Source organism: Hippocampus bargibanti, linkage group LG04 (assembly GCF_051943395.1).
Source record: "Hippocampus bargibanti isolate YZ-2025 linkage group LG04, ASM5194339v1, whole genome shotgun sequence".
In the NCBI taxonomy this organism is placed as follows: Eukaryota; Metazoa; Chordata; class Actinopteri; order Syngnathiformes; family Syngnathidae; genus Hippocampus; species Hippocampus bargibanti.
Genome location: NC_142737.1, coordinates 18,449,836 through 18,474,991, shown reverse-complemented (window position 1 = coordinate 18,474,991; position 25,156 = coordinate 18,449,836). Strand labels below are relative to the sequence as shown.

The following is a 25,156-nucleotide window of genomic DNA, read 5'->3' as shown; positions in this document are numbered from 1 at the left end:
CAAACACGTACAGCAAAATACATTGACGTGATGGAAAGACCACTACAATGCGTCTTTTCTTCGGTCAGGAGCGTTCCTTTAGTAACGTCACCAACTCAAAAACAAGACTTCCTGAATATTCAGCTCGAGTCTTAAAACTTAAAATATAGCTATATGCGGTGGAATCTTTGTAAAATGCGCTCAGTAGAAGTCATTTGAAGCCATTTTACAAATTAAAAAATGGACACAACTTGTCCGGAGACGTCGGTTGTCCTTTAAGAATGGTTGTGGCAGCATTGAGCTTCCCTCAGTTTGTTTTCACAAAGGCCTTTCTAGTATTTAGTGGGGGAAATGTGGTCGTTTTAAGGAAATTTGCATTATAAACATGAATGTACTACTGTACTTTGGTACTTCACAATAGTTTAATACCAAAAGTAGTGTCATTTCACCATCAACTAAAAAAAAAACCCTAGTGTCACTATATTACACCTGAGCTGTGCAAAATAACACATATATCACTGAACACAGAAGTGCAAATTATAAGTTTGGCAAAGCATGCTGGGAATGGTGCTCGTCTAACGGCTTGTTGTGAAGGACCCGCTGACACAAAAATCCTGTAGAAAAGAGCTAAAATGTTTGTTGAAGATAAATGGTTTTTTTAGAACCAACTTACATGCATTTATATACATTATATTTATATGCAGTACTGTGTGACTTTTGTTCAGTAATTTGCTCATGTGTGTGATGCAAACAGAAAAAAAACATCACCAATGTATATTATCCTGGAAAATTTCCACAGATGTAAAAGTGAAGTCGAGTCAAAAATGTTCTTCCCAATATGTTCGATGCGGCTGCATTAGTCTAAACAATGTGTTCTGATAAAGTCTGCGTGAGTGGAACATGGCTTAAGCAGCAAATTGCATCTGATTTGACGCATCGTGATGTGGAAATCACATTGCCTCACACTTCAGACCAACCATAGGTCATCTGTTTTCTTGGTCAAGGAGACTTGCAAGCTTAGCCTTTAGGCACGATAATGGCATTTTGAGTGAACGACAAGTGGAATAATGTCCACCCCAAGGCGAATGAAAATGGGTAGATTTTGCTGCTTCATTCATGTTCCACAAACACAACATGTATATACATCAGAGTACCATAATTTGACTCGTAAGAGCACATGGAAAATATTGTGCAGAAAACAACCAGTTTAACTTCCCCCTTAACAGCATCTGCTAAACATTGTTTTCTGGAAATTGATTTGTTTTTCAAGAGCTAAATAGTTTCTTTGTTGTTAAAGGCAGAAAATACGATTTGCATTAAAATTTAATTTCACCCATTTTTTTCTGGTAAGGTGTCCCTTTTACATTCAGTAAGATTAAGTAAGATTTATTTATATAGCACTTTTCAAAGGTAAAACCAGAAAGTGCTTCACAAAATTTAAAACAGTCATAATAAAAACAATACACAAAAAAAGTGCACATGGAAAATTACGCAGGCATAGAACATAACAGTTAATCAAACGCTGTTTAAATAAGTCTTTAACTGTTTTTTAAAAGTGTCAATTGACTCCATGCAGCGTAGTGATAGGGGTCGATAGGGGCCGAGAGGCTACGGCTTGAAAAGCTCTGTCATCTCTAGTTTTAAATCAGGTACGGGGGACAACCAGCAACCGTTGGTCAGATGATCTCAGACTGCGGGTGGGGGAATAAAACTGTATAAAATCAGACAGATAAGAGGGAGTTTGTCAATGCAAAGATCTGAAAGTGAGAACTAAGATCTTGAAATGGGTTCTAAAATGCATTGGTAACCAGTGCAGTGACGCCAGCACAGGGGTGATGTGTGCCCTCCTGCTAGTTTGGGTTCAGAGTCTTGCAGCAGAGTTCTGGACAACCTGGAGCCACTCCATATCCTTCTTGTTAAAACACGTCAAAAGGCATGAGTCACATATGTCCGATTAAAATAATACCATGGTGACAAAATCATAGTGAGGGGATGGCAACGGGAAAAGATGAGCAATGATACTTTATATTTATGTTCACTGCACAAGATCCTACATGACTATTGGGGCAGAAGGTGGATCGGTCATAGCGGGGGTTACAGAGCAAAGCCTCGGGACCAAACTGGCAAGCGGACCCGAGTGAAAGAAGACCACCATAATATTTTCAACCCACTTATCTCGCCGTTACCTGTTGCTCACTTGCGGTGAGAGATCCATAGCACAGATCGCCTTGGCCGCTATGGATCTTCCGCCTCACTGGTGTCAACCTTTCGGCCATTTGCTTTCACTGTGCTCGCTCCACTGTTAACAGCTGCCAATATACAGCCCGGGCCGAGGATCAGACGGCTCTCTTGCGGCCCAATAAAGAGCCCCCGGAGTGGATTGACGAGAAATCTCACACCTTGCCATGCAGCATACCCTTTTGATGCCTTCGAGACCACTATGAAAAGTTTGTTGAGAGAGAAGCTCAATGCTGGCATGGAACAAGTTCAAATGTGTGCCGGCCAGATTGTTTTCCCCTAATTTAGACCCAGCAACATTCGCTGCATTGTTCTTTTATTTGTAATCACGTTCAAAGCAAATGCCCCAAAATGTGAGAGGCCCACGTTGCAAACGGGGGCTGGCAAGGTTCACATTTGGCCATCCACATAAGAAAACAAAGGCCACATCTCACTCGGGCAAAGGGGCAAATGACAACTTCGAAGCACTTCATAAGAAACTGCTGGAAGTTGCTAATGAAGACTAATGACTTCCCTTGTGTCGCAGATTTCACACGCGAGGGTACGAGCCCCTTCAGCACCAAAGTGGTACGTAGGGTGGTCTGTTCAGGAAAAACATTGTCATTGCAAAATGTGCTGCAAGTCGTGTTTTCAGAAAGATGTCATACCTTGAGAAACAAGAGGACAGGCAATTATGTCATAGTCAAGGGTCATTGTGACTTATTACAGGCACGCTGTAACAAAACACAGTGCAGTTCCGACTCTGGTGACTGAACATCTTGGCCAGCATACTTCAGGCAGTATGTCATTGTCAAAATCATTTTCATCTGGAGTTGCGTATTCCACTGGATTTCAGTGAATTGACATTTCGATTCAGGTTTTAGCAAGGGTCATCCAAGTTGACACGCATGATTGCCCTCATAGGCCACATCATTTTTCTTTTTGTTGTTGTTGATAAAGTCCAAGCTTTTCATAGAGACGGTATGGTGCATTTTTTAACAAAAAATAACATTTTATTTTCAAATGCATTTCAATGGGCACAATTATGTGTGGATTTTTCTTGTTATATCGAGACTGAATTAATATCAAAGCTAAGGCCATGGGACCAGATCTAGCTCACCACATCATTTTTATGTGTCTCCTTCAACCATCCATCCATCCATCCATCCATCCATCTTCTGTCACTGCAAATTTCCCCATTGTGGGACGAATAAAGGTTTTCTGATTCTGATCCGGGGTCGGGTCGCTGGGGCAGCAGCTTCAGTAGGGAAGCCTCCTTCAACCTCTGGAAGAAAATCATGGGTGTCAACTTGCATGATCCTTGCAAGAAAAAAACAAGTATTAAAATGTCATGTTGTTATGTGTAATATGTGACTATGAGATTTAGAAATAATTTTGTTACCATTAGAATTAATAATGTGATCAGATTAAAATGGCCATCAGAAGGAAGATGCAATTCAAAAGTGACCCACAACAAAAACGAGTTTGACACTCCTGCAAATAGAAGTTCGGCTGGATAGATTGAAGTTGTAATATCATGATTAACCACTAGATGGCACACACCTCATGGTTGTGCTTTCATTTGGACTTGTCGTGCCCTGAACTGCTAGAGTGAATAGGTAGGCTTAAATCATTGTGCATTTTAAAACATCTTACCTGATTAATGCACTCACACGGACAATTATTAATTTTGTTTTATAGCGAATGTTTAAGGTTGCTCAGGTACGTGGACCCATGTTTGACAACCCTGCCCTCACATAAATTTGCTCAAGTATATTACCACATGCAGTTGTTTGCAACCCGAATCCAGTATACCGATTCAACAAGAAAAAAAGGCCTATCTCATACCCTGGCCACAGATTTAAATCTTTTAGCTTAACTGTAAAATGGATATGACAAGTGCTCATCAAAAAATGTGAATTCATTTTACACAGACGATACATTTCAAGTGTTAATTCATTTGAATTTTGGGAGTGGTTTGGTGGTTGACTGGTGAACAATTGCAGCTTCCCTGTGTTGCCATGTTATCTGGGTCCTCCGGTTTCATCCCACATTCCAAAAACATGGATGTCAGGTCAATGAAAGGCTCTAAATTGCTCCAAGGCGTCAGTATGAGTGCAGATGGTTGTTGGTCTCTGTGTACCTTGTGATTGGCTGGCAACGGGTTCACAGCATCCCCCTCCTGCTCCCAAAGACAGCTGGGATAGGCTCCAGCACCCCACGTGACCCTCGTGAGGATAAAACAGATTAGAAAATGGATGACTATTATAATCTTACTTAAAATGAACACTTCATGTGTCAATTTGTATGGAATGAATACTGCACTGTAAATGCATTACACATTGTACTTTTTAAAAAATATTACTGAAATAAATATTTTTTTATGATGTTCACATTTTTTGATGAGTGCCCGTGTACAGCAAGAACAAACCTAAACAAGACCTAAACAAGTCTGATTAAGTCATTAAGTAAGAGAACTTGTGTCTTGTCCATCAGGTGGCCAACATGACCACTAGTATTGACGTAAGGAGATAGTCACAAACTATTTGTAGTTGAGTCTTTGTCTTTTATTGAACATGCCTCAGAAACGTGAATGTTTGATTCATAAATTCAAGATTTTAATGTCATGTAATTCAAGTTGAAGTGTAAACATGACCCAATGTAGATTCGGCCAAATACCCAAATTGGCAGTCCAGAGTTGCCTTGAGCTGAACAGTAGTAATCATTTTAATACTGTGGAATGGAAGATTTGTTTTTCTACATGTGAAAATGTCAACATACAAAGGAAGTGCTTAGACAGGCATTAAGATGTCACTATAGTTGACAAAGTTGTCACACATCTGCATGCGCTGTTGCTCGGCGTTGGTCTTCCCAACTCTCGGTTGGATCTGCCGCATTGCTCCATGTCATGTGACAGTTGTATGCATTTGAAATAGCCAGTAGCAAACCAAAGTGTTGACATAGTCAAATATATTTTTGGTTAGACATCCAGGATCGACTGAGGCAACCTCTCAGCTTAGGTATACAGTAAAGTCTCGTTATATCGATATTCTCGGGAGTCCGAAAAAATATCGATATAACCGGGACTATCGATATATCCGACCCTGCGCGCATGTAATTTTCTCCTTGCGTTCATAGAAATAGTATCGTAATAAGCGGTACTATCGATATAACCGATATCGATATAACGAGACTTTACTGTATTTCCAAAAGTTCAGCAAGCAGAAAAAAAACAAAACAAAAACGAACAGAACAATATCACAAACCTTAATGAAACAACCATGTAACGAACTGAAAATATAAAAATGGTTTGATGTCAGTACTCATGACTTAGTTTTTCTATTTACAGTTTCATTCACATAAAAAACGGCAAAAAAACAACCCAAAAAGAGATGGATTTTGATAGAAAACAATTAGTAAAAAAACATTCGGTTGTCTTCCACTGAGTAACGTGACACATTGACCAATGAAAAGGCATCGCAATTTAGAGAAAACATTTCAGCATGCATGAATTTGAGTCAATACAGTTATGGGTTTGGAATTAAAGCCAATCTCAATCACACACACACACACACACACACACACACACACACACAAACACACAGGCGCGCGCACACCTCAGTACTGTTGCCACAGACATTTGGATTGCGATATGTACAAAACGTCCTCTTTCAACATCATTCACATCAGTGCTGGTGACGGGTGTCTCCCTGGTGAGAACCTCACGACTACAGATGCACTACCGAGAAAGAAACAAGATAGTCTTGCAGAAACACGGCGAGTACAAAAGCAGCACGCGTGAGTGCTCGGCAAACCCAAGGTTGAGTGTAAACATTTCCCATGTGCTACAGGTTACAGCGGTGTGGGGTGACTGTCCTTTTGTCACCTGTGCTGTCCAGTGAAGTGTATCACAACCGGCATCGGTCCTCATCCGGTGTTCCAAAGGTGCGGCTCGGGGCAGACCACAGAAATGGTGAGGCATAAACGGGTGACGGGCTGCTGGGGGTGCCGTTGTGATATGCATAAATGGCACGTTAGGAGTCATGCTGAGACTCAAAGCTCTGCCGATTCACACCAACCGGGCCACATTGCGTGGCCAAAGCCAATGAGAATACTGCATTCTCTCAGTTGACGGTGATGTGTTCTTCAGGCATATGAACCCTTCTGAAACTGGTGCAGCGCTTGATAGTCACATCAGTCGAGAGCGGTCCGCTAGCACAGGAAAGCTGTTTGAGGATTATTTCAATATCCTGGACATTTAAAGACCCATGCACTAGCACATTTTCTTTCCTGAGAAAATTTACCGCACATGGAGAATGACTCTCTTACTCTCACAAATAGGATAACTATGTATTACCCATTAGATCAAACTATACACACTAGATCAGTGATTCTCAAAAGTATGGTACTATTACCAGTAGAGGTACTGGGGCTCACTCTTATGGTACTAGAAGATCGATCGCGCAAATACAGGCCAGTTGTTTTTCACTTTTTAGTAATTTGTCTGTACATGCGTAACGTTAGAGTGACTTGCACGCTTATTTTTTTCGATGTCATTATTGGATTTTAATGTTGGTCAACACAAATGCACTTGTGGCGCTCTGTATTGATTTTTTAGGTGGTACTTGGCCTTAAAAAAGTTTTACACCGACTGTGCATGTTGACATTAATGGTACTCTTAACAATGGTGGACCATCAAGGCCTGCAAAGCTTTCTCTCCTGGCCTAAAATATCTGGAGGTATAATTGTGGTGAGGACAATGAGAGTGCTCATACTTGGACCTTTAAGTTCAATTTGAAGGATTTGGAATAAACGCTCAAGGGTTTTTCCACACAGGAGGCCTAAAGAGTCTCAGATGTCCATGTAATCGTCCTCTTCGTCTGACTCGCTCTCGAGTGAAGACTCCTGACTGGATGTCTCCTGCACCTCCAGAGAAGGCTGGCTCAGAGTGTCCTTCTTCACCGTGGCGGCAGACTGCGACGACAAGATGACATTCTGCGCGAGGAGCGGACAGTAGAGGTCGACAGTGAGCTCCGTGCGATGCGCACAGAATCAAAAGTGCCGTACGGAATACCACCTTTAGCCTTTGTTTGGTTTCCTCGGAGATGCTGCCTTTGGGGGAGAGAAGTGTGGGCGTCGGGGGAGTCACTGTGATTTCCGGGGGGAACTTTGTGACAGTGGAGGGGATGAAGAGCTTTGGCATGTTCGGCGGGACGCGGGAGCGGATTCGACTGGGGTCCGGAAGCTTGGACAGATCACTGCTGGCATAGTGCTGCTGGTCTGGGGAGAAACATGGATAGACCACATGAGTCATTGGTTGACTTGAATGGGCTCGATCCAGTGCAGTGGAGCCTCTCATGTCTAATAGCATTTGTTGTGGTCAATGATTTTCTTTCTTGTTATATGTTTGTCATGTGAAAAAACGAAGTAGGCATGAGAAGTTGTAGCTTCACCCGATGCCTTGTAGATTTGTTGTTAACGTGAAAAAAATGATTGATTTGAAAATGGTAGCATGCACATATTTTGGTGGGGAACAACAATTATCCAATGTATAGAAACTCTGTGAAGAGTTAGAGCAATGCTGACATGAAACGTGAACTATTAAATCATTGTGCATTTTAAAACATCTTACCTGATTAATGCACTCACACGGACAATTATTAATTTTGTTTTATAGCGAATGTTTAAGGTTGCTCAGGTACGTGGACCCATGTTTGACAACCCTGCCCTCACATAAATTTGCTCAAGTATATTACCACATGCAGTTGTTTGCAACCCGAATCCAGTATACCGATTCAACAAGAAAAAAAGGCCTATCTCATACCCTGGCCACAGATTTAAATCTTTTAGCTTAACTGTAAAATGGATATGACAAGTGCTCATCAAAAAATGTGAATTCATTTTACACAGACGATACATTTCAAGTGTTAATTCATTTGAATTTTGGGAGTGGTTTGGTGGTTGACTGGTGAACAATTGCAGCTTCCCTGTGTTGCCATGTTATCTGGGTCCTCCGGTTTCATCCCACATTCCAAAAACATGGATGTCAGGTCAATGAAAGGCTCTAAATTGCTCCAAGGCGTCAGTATGAGTGCAGATGGTTGTTGGTCTCTGTGTACCTTGTGATTGGCTGGCAACGGGTTCACAGCATCCCCCTCCTGCTCCCAAAGACAGCTGGGATAGGCTCCAGCACCCCACGTGACCCTCGTGAGGATAAAACAGATTAGAAAATGGATGACTATTATAATCTTACTTAAAATGAACACTTCATGTGTCAATTTGTATGGAATGAATACTGCACTGTAAATGCATTACACATTGTACTTTTTAAAAAATATTACTGAAATAAATATTTTTTTATGATGTTCACATTTTTTGATGAGTGCCCGTGTACAGCAAGAACAGACCTAAACAAGACCTAAACAAGTCTGATTAAGTCATTAAGTAAGAGAACTTGTGTCTTGTCCATCAGGTGGCCAACATGACCACTAGTATTGACGTAAGGAGATAGTCACAAACTATTTGTAGTTGAGTCTTTGTCTTTTATTGAACATGCCTCAGAAACGTGAATGTTTGATTCATAAATTCAAGATTTTAATGTCATGTAATTCAAGTTGAAGTGTAAACATGACCCAATGTAGATTCGGCCAAATACCCAAATTGGCAGTCCAGAGTTGCCTTGAGCTGAACAGTAGTAATCATTTTAATACTGTGGAATGGAAGATTTGTTTTTCTACATGTGAAAATATCAACATACAAAGGAAGTGCTTAGACAGGCATTAAGATGTCACTATAGTTGACAAAGTTGTCACACATCTGCATGCGCTGTTGCTCGGCGTTGGTCTTCCCAACTCTCGGTTGGATCTGCCGCATTGCTCCATGTCATGTGACAGTTGTATGCATTTGAAATAGCCAGTAGCAAAACAAAGTGTTGACATAGTCAAATATATTTTTGGTTAGACATCCAGGATCGACTGAGGCAACCTCTCAGCTTAGGTATACAGTAAAGTCTCGTTATATCGATATTCTCGGGAGTCCGAAAAAATATCGATATAACCGGGACTATCGATATATCCGACCCTGCGCGCATGTAATTTTCTCCTTGCGTTCATAGAAATAGTATCGTAATAAGCGGTACTATCGATATAACCGATATCGATATAACGAGACTTTACTGTATTTCCAAAAGTTCAGCAAGCAGAAAAAAAACAAAACAAAAACGAACAGAACAATATCACAAACCTTAATGAAACAACCATGTAACGAACTGAAAATATAAAAATGGTTTGATGTCAGTACTTATGACTTAGTTTTTCTATTTACAGTTTCATTCACATAAAAAACGGCAAAAAAACAACCCAAAAAGAGATGGATTTTGATAGAAAACAATTAGTAAAAAACATTCGGTTGTCTTCCACTGAGTAACGTGACACATTGACCAATGAAAAGGCATCGCAATTTAGAGAAAACATTTCAGCATGCATGAATTTGAGTCAATACAGTTATGGGTTTGGAATTAAAGCCAATCTCAATCACACACACACACACACACACACACACACACACATAAACACACAGGCGCGCGCACACCTCAGTACTGTTGCCACAGACATTTGGATTGCGATATGTACAAAACGTCCTCTTTCAACATCATTCACATCAGTGCTGGTGACGGGTGTCTCCCTGGTGAGAACCTCACGACTACAGATGCACTACCGAGAAAGAAACAAGATAGTCTTGCAGAAACACGGCGAGTACAAAAGCAGCACGCGTGAGTGCTCGGCAAACCCAAGGTTGAGTGTAAACATTTCCCATGTGCTACAGGTTACAGCGGTGTGGGGTGACTGTCCTTTTGTCACCTGTGCTGTCCAGTGAAGTGTATCACAACCGGCATCGGTCCTCATCCGGTGTTCCAAAGGTGCGGCTCGGGGCAGACCACAGAAATGGTGAGGCATAAACGGGTGACGGGCTGCTGGGGGTGCCGTTGTGATATGCATAAATGGCACGTTAGGAGTCATGCTGAGACTCAAAGCTCTGCCGATTCACACCAACCGGGCCACATTGCGTGGCCAAAGCCAATGAGAATACTGCATTCTCTCAGTTGACGGTGATGTGTTCTTCAGGCATATGAACCCTTCTGAAACTGGTGCAGCGCTTGATAGTCACATCAGTCGAGAGCGGTCCGCTAGCACAGGAAAGCTGTTTGAGGATTATTTCAATATCCTGGACATTTAAAGACCCATGCACTAGCACATTTTCTTTCCTGAGAAAATTTACCGCACATGGAGAATGACTCTCTTACTCTCACAAATAGGATAACTATGTATTACCCATTAGATCAAACTATACACACTAGATCAGTGATTCTCAAAAGTATGGTACTATTACCAGTAGAGGTACTGGGGCTCACTCTTATGGTACTAGAAGATCGATCGCGCAAATACAGGCCAGTTGTTTTTCACTTTTTAGTAATTTGTCTGTACATGCGTAACGTTAGAGTGACTTGCACGCTTATTTTTTTCGATGTCATTATTGGATTTTAATGTTGGTCAACACAAATGCACTTGTGGCGCTCTGTATTGATTTTTTAGGTGGTACTTGGCCTTAAAAAAGTTTTACACCGACTGTGCATGTTGACATTAATGGTACTCTTAACAATGGTGGACCATCAAGGCCTGCAAAGCTTTCTCTCCTGGCCTAAAATATCTGGAGGTATAATTGTGGTGAGGACAATGAGAGTGCTCATACTTGGACCTTTAAGTTCAATTTGAAGGATTTGGAATAAACGCTCAAGGGTTTTTCCACACAGGAGGCCTAAAGAGTCTCAGATGTCCATGTAATCGTCCTCTTCGTCTGACTCGCTCTCGAGTGAAGACTCCTGACTGGATGTCTCCTGCACCTCCAGAGAAGGCTGGCTCAGAGTGTCCTTCTTCACCGTGGCGGCAGACTGCGACGACAAGATGACATTCTGCGCGAGGAGCGGACAGTAGAGGTCGACAGTGAGCTCCGTGCGATGCGCACAGAATCAAAAGTGCCGTACGGAATACCACCTTTAGCCTTTGTTTGGTTTCCTCGGAGATGCTGCCTTTGGGGGAGAGAAGTGTGGGCGTCGGGGGAGTCACTGTGATTTCCGGGGGGAACTTTGTGACAGTGGAGGGGATGAAGAGCTTTGGCATGTTCGGCGGGACGCGGGAGCGGATTCGACTGGGGTCCGGAAGCTTGGACAGATCACTGCTGGCATAGTGCTGCTGGTCTGGGGAGAAACATGGATAGACCACATGAGTCATTGGTTGACTTGAATGGGCTCGATCCAGTGCAGTGGAGCCTCTCATGTCTAATAGCATTTGTTGTGGTCAATGATTTTCTTTCTTGTTATATGTTTGTCATGTGAAAAAACGAAGTAGGCATGAGAAGTTGTAGCTTCACCCGATGCCTTGTAGATTTGTTGTTAACGTGAAAAAAATGATTGATTTGAAAATGGTAGCATGCACATATTTTGGTGGGGAACAACAATTATCCAATGTATAGAAACTCTGTGAAGAGTTAGAGCAATGCTGACATGAAACGTGAACTATGATGAAGAGTGACGGAAATGAATGTCAATTTTGGTTTTCCTACAAAGATTGTCAGATAAGAAAACAGATCAGAGATTATTGATATTTACAAGTACGTAGAAGCAATTGTGGAATGTAGACACACACACATGCACACGCTCACTACTGCTAAATAAATAGTTTATCGGGTTCATCAAATCTAATGTTTTTATACTGCTGACTTCATTTAATAAATCCGCTATTTTCCTATAGAGAGCACATTTTAATTGCTGTCTTTGGTATTTTATCAAAGGGAATGACTGTTAAGATTGGAGGCATCACCAAAGCAAAAAATGATTCGTAAGTCACTCCTGTTATAATTGTAAAATACTGTATTTTCTTGTGTATAAGGCACACCCAAAAGGATTGATTTTCTTCAACAGATGACCCCTGCGCATTATACACCAGTGGGCCTTATATGTGAAGTAATATTGAGCCACAACAGGTCTCGCAACTCCTGTCAGCAACCACAGACTCCATTTCCCCCATAGAAGTAGTGTGTAACCCCGGCCTCTCCTGTAACGACTTATAATGTGGTGTGCTTTATATTTGAAAACCTTTTCTATATTAATATATATTTGGAAAAACTTTTTTTCATTCATTAAAGGTGTGCCTTGTAGTCCGGTGCGCCATATATGGAAAACGTTTGAAAATACACCATTCATTGGGGGTGTGCCTTATACACAAGAAAATATGGTGTATTAATATCTTCACAAAAAGCTTGTTTTCTGAGCTATTTGGTCCAACATAGGTGATTCATTTTGTTTGATACTACTTTTTTCAGTACATTACTCCAGTACTAAACGATCCGATAACCAATATTAATCATACTTGGTATCTACCATTTCTATTATCCCAAATAACAGTTAATTTTAAAATACTTTTTAGTTTGTTTCATACAAAAAACAGATGAGTCAATCTGTAATTGAGAACTTAAGTTCCAAATAAAACACATCAGAATTACTGTGGATTCATTTGTATTAAATTAATTAGTGTTGAATAAAATTGACAATTCCATGACTTTCAGTGTTTCTTTAAAAAAAATGGTGCAAAATAATATACAGGTAGTACATGTTCAACTGTTAACTGTGAAGCGCGACACTACAAAATTGGCAACTACTACTAGTTCACTACTAGTAAAACCTCGATGGTGCCATGCATAAAATACCAAAACGGAAATTCAAAAATTGTTTGAAGCATTCTGCTGTGTTGCCGACCTGGACACTGCTGCGTGCTGCTGCTGCTACATGTGGCTGTTTCCTCCCGGTACCAGCCGGCTGCTGCTGCTGCTTCCCGTGCCTGGGACACAGTGGCCAGTTTCATCTGTTGACAGAGGTGTGATTCCTGCTGTCGGTACAAGAGTCCCTCTGTGAGCTCATCGCGCTCCTCTGGGGTGGGGGGCAGAGGGGGCAACAACAAAAACATGTTAAGGTCCAGAATCAGATGAAACAGATCTTTTATGTTTGTTTATAATAAATCAAAGACATGATGTAATAAATCTATTAAAATGTATCCCAGCTGCAACTTTGTTCATCTATAGTCACAACTTTTGTCATTAATTGATTGTATCATTTTGCTTATAAGAGTCACAAATCGGCAATGCTTTAACAGACGCAGAACGCAATGTTTCATTAGTTAAAGGAAGCATTGGCATCAATTTAAAAGGATCATTTTGCACATCATGAAATTTTTACAGAAAAAAATTCCTTTGCAGCAAAAGTGGATATAATAAGAAATGAATGAATGGATTTTTAAACTGCAACAATGGTGTCTGGATGTAGGAGGAAAAATAAAATACATACATTGATGCTTTAAATTATTGTGGACAGTATTTGCATGTCAAGACTGAACATATTTAAAAAAATGTCACTTATGATTCATAGCTATTACTATCACACCCATAGGTCGATTTATTCAAGCTGCAAAGTGCAAAATCATTTCAAGAAATTTGCCTTGAGTGCTCATTACAAGCATTGCCATCTAGTGGCTACAGTTGATTTATATAACAAAAATATAACAAAAACAAAAAAAAACGCGTCATGCTTTTATTACCCAAGTTTTGAATTGTGAGCATGCTGGAGTAGTGGTTCTCCTGAGTGGTTTACAGTTCTGAGGTTTGAGGTTCAAATTCCTGCTCCGCCTTTCCTTTGTGGAGTGTGCATCTACTCCCTATGATTGCGTAAGTTATCTCAAAGTACTCCGGATTGGTCCCGCCTTACTAAAAAAGTGCATGAGGAAATTGGTTATTTTAAATTGGAAATTCAAAATGGTCTATTGTTATTATTGTATTTTATTATTTTCTATGAAACTGTTGTTAATATCAATGAATAAAACCTTTGTCCAATTGGGCCCTCATAAACATGTCAACAGGCTGTTTTTGACTAAAATACACAAAACTCTCCAATGATGCACTTACTGAGACCAGGAGTGACACATTCCAAACACAACGGAAGGGCGAGTGCACTGGTAACTATTATATTAAGCTGACTCACACATGCTTTGCTGAACATGTACATACGTGAAATAATTACACCCAAACCTTGTGTCACAGGGTCTAAACTGACCCGTAGGCGTAATGCAGTTTGTCATCCTATTATGTAATACAACTACAGAAGTCGACAGGCGCCCTCTGCTGGCTTAGCCGAGCTCTTTCTGAGAGCTTCTGCTCAAAGATGCCAACCTCTCGTCGACGCTTTCAAAGACTGCGGTGAAGTGGCTCTCACGCTACCTGTGTGTTGTAAGAAGGACAAAGCTGCTGCTGCCGCAGGGTGGCAAGCCATTCTCCTCTGTGGTTGCTGATCATGGAAGCCCGATGTTTGAGGTTTGGGTAACTTGCTCAGGGGCTCAAACATCACTTTGGCTTGGCCGTCCTGGTTGGACAGTGGGTGGCAGGTGGCGTGGCCAAGCAGAAGCGGCGTTGGCAGAGCGGCTGGGAAGAAGAGATCTCTGTGTTCCTTGTATTTAGGCGTGGTAGGCGCGTCGCATATGGGCTGCGGGAAACACAGAAAGGGGGGGTTGTTGTGAGCAGCTTTCACAGACTGGGGGTACACTAGCCGAACTCATCTTAGGTAGGTTCAGACTGCATTCTCTCATCCCAAGTAACAACTTTTATTCGTGAACAAACTCAAACAAGCCAATGTGGTGAGACCATAAATCTCACTTCCCCAAACTGCGGTCTGAATCCTTTCCTCCTGTGTTCTTGAATGCCTTTTAGAGGAGCACTTACAAAACACAAGAGTTGCACAAACAACCTGTGACAACAGCGGGCTGGCTCCCACCGCTGCTGCCATGGCAACAGTGGAGAACAGTTAGCAGAAATGAATACTTTCATCCTCCTTTTTAAATGGATGAAAATTGAATCGAAGAATGGAAGGACCTCAATGTCCAGCTTTTTCATGGCTATCTCATTTTGTTCAAATTCTGGGTCACAATGTTGAATCCCCCTGGCCTCCTATCACCAACAACATGTGTTTTTACAAAGGAATCATAAAAAGTACAAAATGTTCAACAATGGTGAAGCTGTAGTGCAAAGGACTTTTCAAATCTCTACTGACACGTAAAGGAGGCGATATCATATTTTAGAGAGTATGCAAGTAAAAGCTTGGCCAAAACAAACATGCGGATCAAACCTCTAAAGATGGAGGACACTGATTTGCTGTGGCGACCCCTTGAAGGGAAAAGCCGAAAGGAAAAGAAGAAGAAGATGCAAATGAAATGAATAAAAGAGCAACCTTCCCAAACCATGGACAAGACGTACACACTTGTGGCAGTGAGCTTGATGATTCACTCGGGAATTGAACATCAGCATGACGGACACCATTGATAGCTCATTTTATTAAAAAAAAAAGTTGGAGCATGATGTAAAACAAAAATATCAGAACACAATAATGAGCAAATCCTTTTCAACAAACAGTGCATTCAAATGATTAAACTCCAAAGAAAACATATTTGATGTTTAAATGTCATTGCTTTTGTTTGTGGAAGTTTTTCCTCATTTTGAATTTGACTGCCTGCAACACTGTAGCCAACATTTAGGTCATGGGAAAAAGAACACAGAGAAAGTTATGGGGTCCGGGTTGAGTGAAAGCTGCCGCGTGTGGCTGCCGCCGCTCACCCGCAGAAAAAATATCCTGTGACTGTAAAGTGTCCATGAGAGTTTTGAAAGGCGCTTATAAATGAAATGAATTATTATTATTATTATTATTAAAAAATGTAAAATAATAATTTTGAACTTTCCACAGGAAAACAGTTTAAATGGAAACAGATAATTGCCATTATTGGCTCTAAAAAGAGCATCCGAAAAGCCATCAGCTGTAATGTCTTTTTTTTCGAGGGACATCCCTCCTTATTTTATCAAGACAATGCGAAGCCACATTCTGGCACAAAATATGACAACGGACATCCTGTACTGTGGTCTAACTGAAGTTGTCCATCATGAAGGCGTCTACAAATAGTGTCCACGGTTGCTAAACGCTTATTGAGTGTTGTCAAAGGTGTATCTGTTTTAACAATAAATACCTTATCTGTGTACAGAATTCCATTTAGATTGAAAAGGATTCACATATTGTATTTTTTACACAACGCCCCTACCGCTTCGGAATTGGGTTTGGGTGATAAAATCTCAGCCTTCGACCCCCGTGGCCAACCACATGGAACAAGTCTGAGTTTGACAGAAAATGGATTCTTAGGATGGGTGTGGATAATCAATTAATCTATTGTTGACGAAGTCAGGGCAAAATAGATTTTGCTAGGTGGTGAGATAGTAGACTTGTTTCAATTGGTGGCATTGTAGTTAGATTTTTGCCCCGTTATTGGTTGTCAATGTTGCACTCCGCCTCTCACCCAAAATTAGCTGATAAGTGCTTCAGCCCACCATTGATCAAATAAAGGCTCAGCCATTTCGAAAAGCATGAGATGAATTGGTGGTTTGAACTTTTACATGTGAAGGTGTTTTGCTTCAAATGTTTGTTGTGAAACAGTGTAAGGAATTGATGAAAAAAAAACTATGTATTCCACAACTATTCATTTTGTAACTTATAGATTTAAAAGCAACTCATTTTAGAGGCTTTGGAGAGGAAGTCAGAAAGGCCAGACTGAGAAGATTTGGACATGCCCAGAGGAGACAGTCACTATATCGGAATAAGGATGCTGAGCCTGGAACTGCCAGGCAGGAGACCGAAAGGAAGACCTAAGAGGAGGTTTATGGATGTTGTCAAAGAGGACATGAAGGTAGCTGGTGTGAAAGGAGAGTATGCACAAAACCGGGTTAGATGGAGGACACTGATCCGCTGTGGCGACGACCCCCTTGAAAATCCCAAAGGAAAAGAAGAAGATTTAAAAAGTAACCCAATAACTCACGTTTTCCCAATTACTGGTACAGCGAAGTTTATCCTTGGGTAAGAACTGAACAAGGTCTGATATTGGCCTGAATTAGATTACAGCAGATGTGGATGTTGTTTTGATGGAGGAAATTTTAAATAATAAATACAACAACCCAGTCAACGTTCATTCTCAGTGCAACACAGGCACCTTGGCACTCTGTACTTGTGTGGGCTTGAAAGAATGAGTGGATGTGTAAGCAGGCAGAGAATTTTCATGTTGGGGCCTGGAGCACAGAGGTGTCTCCTCACATTTGCTACTCTGCGATGTGAGCAGGCAGCGCAATGATTCCACATAGCCAGATGTTAGATTAGGCTGCAGAAATAGGAGGCCGCCAGATGCAACCTTTACTCTTGTATTAGGATGCGATGAAGACGAGTCACGGGCAATGGGAAGAACAGATAGGAGGCCACTGAATATAATATGGTGGTGATTTTAGTTTTTTTTTAATTCGCATCATCTTGCGGAAATTAATTAGCATTATTCAGTTTGTGTTACTTTTTACAAGACCACGTTAATGTACAGGTATATCCTTCTGATCTTTGACCAGATTGGTCACGTAGATACTTCTGTTTACATTTAAAGCCATGCGTAACCTCGCCCTCCCCCCCTATCTGTCTGACCTACTTCAAATCTCCGTTCCCTCTCGGGCCCTCAGATCCTCTTCCTCCCTCCACCTCTGTATGCCCTCTGCCCGTCTCACCACGATGGGGTGCAGAACTTTCAGCCGCTCCGGTCCCAAACTCTGGAACTCACTTCTACCCAACATCTGTAACACTGACTCACTTCCTATCTCCGTTCCCTCGCGTGCCCTCAGATCATCTTCTTCCCTCCACCTCTGTATGCCCTCTGCCCGTCTCACCACGATGGGGTGCAGAGCTTTCAGCCGCTCCGCTCCCAAACTCTGGAACTCACTTCCACCCAACATCCGTAACATTGACTCACTTCCTACTTTCAAATCTCACCTCAAATCACACCTGTTTAAACTTGCTTTCATGGTCTAGTCCAGGGGTTGGGAACCTATGGCTGGCGAGCCATATATGGCTCTTTTGATGATTGCATATGGCTCGCCGATGAAACTAAATACATATTGTCGTTTTTTTCGCCGTTCATTTCCCGTTGGGGCTGCAGTTGGCGGAAAGCGCAATTTTGATTGGATGACACTGACCTAGAATGGCCGAAAGCGCCATTTTGATTGGATGATAGAGGCCATCATGTTGAAACAGGTAAACGCCCCTTTAAATGAGCCCAACTAGTGCACTTTAGCGTGAATGCACCGGAGCATTAGAGGAGAGAAAATGTTTTGATTCTAATTTGCAATGAAACAATACCATCGATGAAACAGTCGAATGTCAGTGACATTTTAACAAGCCCCATGTTAACGTTAGCATCAACATACTTATGCGAGAAGTAGATTGCATATAGCAAGTGTGGAAGCTTATGAGCCGTGTGCAGGCTAGCTAGCAGTAACTTCGCCTCTGGACCGGCAAATTGAATTTCATTCCGATCGTTTGCCTGGATTTTTACCAATCACGAGGAACGGAAAACCATTCATGTTAACGGCGAGTACTATCACAAAGTTATTTTAAATAATACATTCTGACATTTTGTTGAAAAGTGGCCGCGCGTGTGAGTGTGTGCGCGCACACGCGAACGTTTGTATGTGCGCGCGTGCGTGTGGCTCTCACTGAAAAACATTTCTAAATATTTTACTTTTATGGCTCTCTTAGTCAAAAAGGTTCCCGACCCCTGGTCTAGTCTAATCTGCTGTTTTATTATTTATTGTTTTATGTATTGTTTTTATTGTAAAGTGTCCTTGGGTGTTCAGAAAGGCGCTTGTAAATTAAATGTATTATTATTATTATAGAGACAGTGCTTCTATACAGGCAAGTGACAGGCAAACTACAGCTGCGCTGAGATCAATGACATAATGAGAACTAGCGGAAAAGGCAGAAGTGCCAATAGGAAGGACCACTGGGTTATATTTAGCGCTGGAATTGACTTGAATAAGTCTAAGGATCACCAAATTATTTGTAAGTTTGGCACAATTTACCTATTGATGAACAACATGAAATGCATGCTGAATACAGTACCAGCAAATATTTTTTGTACACTAAAAGTGAAAATGGGAGTACATTGATGTTCTCCGCACTACAGTATTCACTGGTCAGGGAGAACTTTTGACTAGATTTTAGAGTGTGTCTGTGGGGAGTTTTCAATGATTAATGATAGCCAATGTGTTGGACCCCGGCACCTCACGCACGATTCTCTATTCTCGCTGCTTAGTGCAGTTCTGCCACATCACACTGACACAAACATGCCTTTGTATACCAAGAGGTAAAGGTGTCAAATGTTCTAATCTGCTTCAAGGAATTATTGTTCAAACGCATTTCGAAATACAAGATTAGGAAAACACAATTTTTTAAGAGACAGGGGATACAGCACCAATCAAAACAAGTTATATTTCACACTTAATAGAACAGTAATGTCAATGATACGAAGCTCTTAACCACCCCATTGCCATCTGTTGTTCAATGAAATCTACAAGAGTGTTGCTGTAACTATTCAAAAAGTTCAACTTTACTTGTCATCGCAGGGACTGATAACTTTTTGGTGTGAATTCTCGTCAGACTGAGAAGAGTGTGGCTGTGTGGCTCCGAATGAATGTTCACCCTGCGGGAGTGCGGCTACGTGGTGAGTAACAAAGATGAGCTGGATGTACCTGTCGCTGGGCAGAACTAGCCAACTGTATCTGGCAAAATTTCACAGCCTGGTCCAGAGCCACATCCTCATCAACCTGAAACAAGAAGAGCAACAATGACAATATTTTAACAAAGTGAGAACTGCAAACCTTCGCTTTATAAATCTCTTTTAATGTACTATTTTGTGTGTGTGCCAAATGGACAATAAACAATATAATTATTGATTTTCAGTTCTGTATCAGAATCACAATCATGGCTCGTTCAGAGACCCATCAGAGTTAAGCACTGTGTGCAGCGGTTGGTGTGAGTGAACGCTTTCGCATGTGGACGTAGTCAACCTCGGCAACAGCCAAACATGGTAGAACTCGTGGTCATAGTCATCAAACTGCTCTATTGTTCTTTGCAACAGGCTGTTGGGTGAAGCAGATGAGCTATTTCCCCAAACGGTTGTTAGTTTGGGGTCGTTTTATGTTGCCAATACTTGGAGGACAGATAGACATCTCTTTTCAATAGTTCAAAATACTAGTTCCAACATTTTCACAATAGAGTGATACCTCGCCTTACGAACGCTTTAGCTAACGAACTTTTCGCCTTACGAACATTACATTCGCAAGAATATAATCTTGGCATATAAACTATTTTTCGGGAAACACACGGAGCGCCACAATTGCTGGCGGACGTGTTTGTCTTCAAGGATTTGTCTTCATGGATACTTTTGCTGTTAGGGACCGAAAAAGAGCCCTCCACAGGCTAGTGTTCAGCCGAAGACTACACAAAACAAAATTACAGTCGAGCAGAAGAAGATCATCGAGAAACACGAACGATGTGTGCATTTGTGTGACTTAGCGGCCCAGTACCAGTATGCTAAGTCGACCATTGCTACCATCCTTCGCAACAAAGAAGCTTTTAAAGGTGTTTCCGTGTTGTCTAAGCCAGAGGTCCCCAACCCCCAGGCCGTGGACCGGTACCGGTCCGTGGATCATTTGGTACCGGGCCGCGCAGAAAGAATAAATAATTTACATAATTTCTGTTTTATTTATTATCTGAGTCTGAACTATGTTTTATTTTGAAAAAACAAAAATTACCAGATATAATCCGTCTATGACTTACTCTTGACGCATGTCAAAACGCTTGTCTAGGTCACATAGGTATCATTTTATTTGGTTGTATTTATCCACCGGTCCGTGAAAATATTGTCTGACATTAAACCGGTCCGTGGCGCAAAAAAGGTTGGGGACCACTGGTCTAAGCAACGGTCTCGGGCAATAGTAGGGGTTGAAAAACCTGTTAACAGCGTGCGTGAAGCAATTATCACTAACAAAGCACAGCAAATTCACTCAGATATCGTCAAGAGGCAACCTGGAAGTTCGGCTGGAAGTAAGGCTGCCGAAGCTTACAAGGGATTATTCCTCAAGATGGTGGAAGAAGAAGGCTACGTTTCTCATGAAGTGTTTAATGCTGATGCGACCGGCATTTTTTGGAAAAAGATTCCTAACCTGACTTTCATTACACAGGAGGAGAAGTCCGTCACTGGGCATAAGCCTATGAAAGATAGGCTAACCCTCCTTCCTACAGTCCTTATAAAATGTGAGTCTCCCTCCCACTTCATCCCACTCTATTCCATCAAGCCATCAACAACCATCACAAAGGTCAATAAAACGACTTTATTATACAGTACAGTTTATTTCTTTAATTACAATACCATAGCACATTTATCATACATAAAATAATGTATGTTTTGTGTGGTTTTAAGGCTTATTTACTAGCAAATTATGTTTTATGGCGACCTGGGAACAAATTATTCTCATTTTAATGGTTTCCTATGGGACATTAATGTTTGGAACACACACTTTTCGCCTTACACACACTTTCTGGGAACCAATTAAAATTTGTAAGCCAAGGTATCACTGCAGTTGTATTTTACATATAAAAGAACAAATGGTTTAAAATTAACTGGACTTTATTGTGTGGTCAATCTATTCGAAAATAATGTGCACTTTAATTGACTCCCCCCGAAACTCATGTCGCACCAATTGGTGTGGACTGGCCATTTTGAAGATGGAGCAACAGTCTGATAACTGTGAAGGATAAGCTATCCAAAGAGGGGGAAACAAATCGCTCAAAACCAGCCCATTAAAAGGAGCCAGGCAAGGAAGAAACATCAGAAAATATGCAGAAACAGAACACGCAAGTCTGTTTGTGGGTGTAGTGCTAATGGAGCAATATAGAACTATAGGGCAGAAGAAAATCAGAAGTCCCTGTTGTAAATTGTGCACTCGTGTGGAACTAATGTTTTGTGCTGCTTGCTGTGCCCACTCGTGTTTGTAAGACAGAGGAAATCCTTTGCGCAGTAATTTCTGTGGGGCCGAGATTGATCAGCAGCTCAATAGGCTTGTTAGGGCGCGTTTTGCAGCCACAGGATTGTACAATCAGGCAAGTGTAACATTCAAACACGATACAGTTCATTTTGGCTGGATGAGTAAAAATGGCAGAATTGATTTTGTTGTTCTAGAATCTAGATAAAATACATTCTCTCCATGACTTCCTTTTATTAATGACCTATTCTGCTTGTCCTCCAGAGTCTCAGAACCAATAGTACTGTAAATTATCATCTCCCAAAGTCACAAGCCGGTTGACTTGCAGGTACAACACATGAAAAATAATTAAATTGGATAAGAGAACAAAAAAAATCAGCATGTTTCATCCAAATTTGCTATCTTGCTCAAAAACATAATTAGTGTTTCATAAGGGTTGTCTCAATGTTACTGAGGGCTAATTTCATCTCAGAGGAGGGCATAAACGCTTACATGAATATGCAGAATCAAAAAGAATGATATCAGAGGGAAAAGCACTGTGAATGTGTGCGCAATTGGTAAATGTTCTGTAACACTTGCAATTTTTACCTGTTTTATGAGCATGTACGTCTCTGACATGATCTTTTCAATGCGACCTAAGTCATAGGTCATAACTTTTTGGCCTTGTTGCCAAACTCTGTAGGCATCAAGTAGTAGTGTTTTTCCAGACTCTACATCATCTAAAAGTTTCCTTTTTCTGCTGGGTCTTCGAAGTAAAACTTGATCAGGGCTGCCAGCTGTCAAAGTGGTCTTGCTTGCTGAAGACTGAAGCTGTTGCTGCCTGGAACTAATACTGAGCTCTTCCAGAGACAGCTCCGATGTCCGGCTGCTGGCAGATACTTTTTGCTGTGACTCGATTATCCCCAGAGAGACCAGTGCCTCTGTTTCCCTGTCTTGAGTATCTGCGGTTGTTGATGGTCTCCTCCAATGGCCAGATTCCAAATCCATTGGCTCCTCTTGCCCTGTTCTGTGACCTTCACTCCCAGCATGTTCCACCTTTCCAGGTTGATTCTCAACTTTGCCACCTTCGTCTGCAGACGGTACAAGCGAAGAACGTTGTTGTAGGGGGCCTTCCTTGCGGCCTGTGTCAGTGGCGCACGTCCCCTCTGTGAGCACCGGCTTCTTGGGCATCGCATGTTTGCTGTCCTCTGAACTTGGCCTGCTGGATGCGGCCGTTGTGGTCATCTCCCCCATGGAGGTGACTGCTGCTTTGGGAAGCTGCACCTGGAAAGAGACGATCACAATCAGCAAAATGAGGATGTGGTTGCTAGGAAATTCCGTAAGTAACCTAATGTGTGCTTTCTTACCCCACTGAGACTGTTCAGATTGTCCTCTAGGACTTTCACATTGAGGAAAAATGCTCTCTTGGCCAAAACCTGGCGATCAACATCGCGTAAATATTTTCTTGATGGATTTAAGAAGGAGAGAAGGAAGTGAGTGAGAAGGAGCGATGACAGAAAAAATGCATATGTATGAGTCAAAAGCAAACACGGCAGTGCTACAGGAAATTGGCCCTTACTTTCCCTGGTCAGGGGTTCTCTGCAGCATGAAAGACACTTTGAGCAAGGTGTCGTGATCCTTGAGTTGTGATAGCACCTCCAGCAAGAGAACAATGGATCGGTTCATATGAGATGCAAAACTTCCTGGCCGATCAATTTCATCTACTGGAATACGCCAGATGCCCTGGGGGTGGAAAGGACATTGAAACAAGGAGTAGAAAAAGTAGTAGAAATATATATATATATATATATATATATATATATATACACAGTAAAGTCTCGTTATATCGATATTCAAGGGAGTCCGAAAAAATATCGATATAACCGGGACTATCGATATATCCGACCCTGTTTGCATGTAATTTTCTCCGTGCGTGCATAGAAATAGTATCGATATAACCGGGACTATCGATATATCCGATATCGATGTAACGACACTTTACTGTATTTGACAAACCACAACTTTATTTGGCTGGCTGATGACCTTAATACATTCTTTTGCCGATTTGAAAAGGGAAACCCCATTTGCTTTTCATCCAAGATGGCGCCCGAGTAGGCAGCCGTCAGCAAGTGCTCTCATGAGCCTTGCTTTTTTTTTCTTCTTGTTTTTGTGTTTTCTTTTGTCACTTTGTGTTGTTGTGCGTCGTGTGGAACGGATACGGATTGTTTTTCAGCATTTTTGACCACGACATTCATCAAGGAGGAGACTGTGCTGAGCGGTTGCGCCTTTTCGGCAGCATGAATATGCCAGTACTGTTTTTGAAAGGGAGGAATGTCGGTGCCATTCGACTGTCATTGCTGGACAGCTCTGGGGCCATTGTGCTTTTTTGCGCCTGTGATGGGCAGCATCTTCACAGCCCCGATTTGTTCAGCGGAAGGTCGGTGATGTTGGACAGTCTGCGGCTGGATGGATACATGGCTCGAGGAGCCCGCGATAAGAAGAATGGAGCGTCAGCGCAGAGCGCCGATGCGTATGTAGAACTGTCGCGGCTTGGAATTGAAGCGGATTTATGTGGGACAGGAGATGTGAGACAATCTCTTTTCGTCAATAGATGCTACAGCTGCGCGTTTGCTTTCAACATTTAGCTTGTAGTCGACGTGCACGTTCCACCATGATGTCCCTGATCCATTGGTGGAAAGACGCTTTGATCCTCTCTTTCATCTAGAACTGCTTCATGTCATCACAAAGAGGGTACAGCAAGTCCTGAAGAATGAAGGACTCTCTGTGTCTTTGTTTTGTCATATTGTCTTTGTGTTGTCATATTATTTGTTATTTAGTGTTTTTTGTTGTTCTTTTGACTTCAAGACGGCGCCGCGAGAGTGGCTGCCTTTCCAGCAGCTCGTGTATTTCTTTTTTCTACTTTCATCACTTTGCTGCTGTGAAATGTCAATTTCTCCACTATGAGACTAATAAAGGCAAATCCAATCCAATC

General features: G+C 41.7%; 2 protein-coding genes across 7 annotated transcripts in view; both read right to left on the bottom strand.

The window, feature by feature from the left end:
• Positions 1–1,307: 1,307 nt before the first annotated feature.
• On the bottom strand, positions 1,308–7,679 carry LOC148899359 (calcineurin-binding protein cabin-1-like). Its single transcript, XM_088994542.1, has 3 exons — positions 7,274–7,679; positions 4,340–7,191; positions 1,308–3,481 (listed from the first exon to the last, which is right to left on the bottom strand). The coding sequence occupies exons 1-2, from the start codon at positions 7,565–7,567 to the stop codon at positions 7,048–7,050; spliced, it is 438 nt and encodes a 145-aa protein (XP_088850668.1). The 5' UTR covers positions 7,568–7,679; the 3' UTR covers positions 1,308–3,481; positions 4,340–7,047.
• A 1,038-nt stretch (positions 7,680–8,717) lies between these two features.
• The window catches only part of cabin1 (calcineurin binding protein 1), a 43,108-nt gene continuing 26,669 nt past the window's right edge, over positions 8,718–25,156 (bottom strand). For all 6 annotated transcript variants that reach the window (XM_088994536.1, XM_088994538.1, XM_088994540.1 and 3 more), the window contains 8 exons: positions 23,744–23,907; positions 23,532–23,628; positions 22,774–23,448; positions 19,891–19,965; positions 14,518–14,779; positions 13,007–13,177; positions 11,247–11,449; positions 8,718–11,164 (listed from right to left, as the gene is read on the bottom strand). In XM_088994536.1, the coding sequence (XP_088850662.1) occupies positions 11,021–11,164; positions 11,247–11,449; positions 13,007–13,177; positions 14,518–14,779; positions 19,891–19,965; positions 22,774–23,448; positions 23,532–23,628; positions 23,744–23,907 (1,791 nt within the window). In that variant the 3' untranslated portion in view covers positions 8,718–11,020. The remainder of the gene's footprint in view (positions 11,165–11,246; positions 11,450–13,006; positions 13,178–14,517; positions 14,780–19,890; positions 19,966–22,773; positions 23,449–23,531; positions 23,629–23,743; positions 23,908–25,156) is intronic.

Bases quoted from the DNA above. Each gene is read 5' to 3' on its own strand.
- LOC148899359 (XM_088994542.1), bottom strand. From the start codon at position 7,567: ATGCTATTAGACATGAGAGGCTCCACTGCACTGGATCGAGCCCATTCA. The intron at 7,192-7,273 runs GTGGTATTCCGT...CTCCTCGCGCAG, and splicing joins AAACCAAACAAAGGCTAAAG to AATGTCATCTTGTCGTCGCA.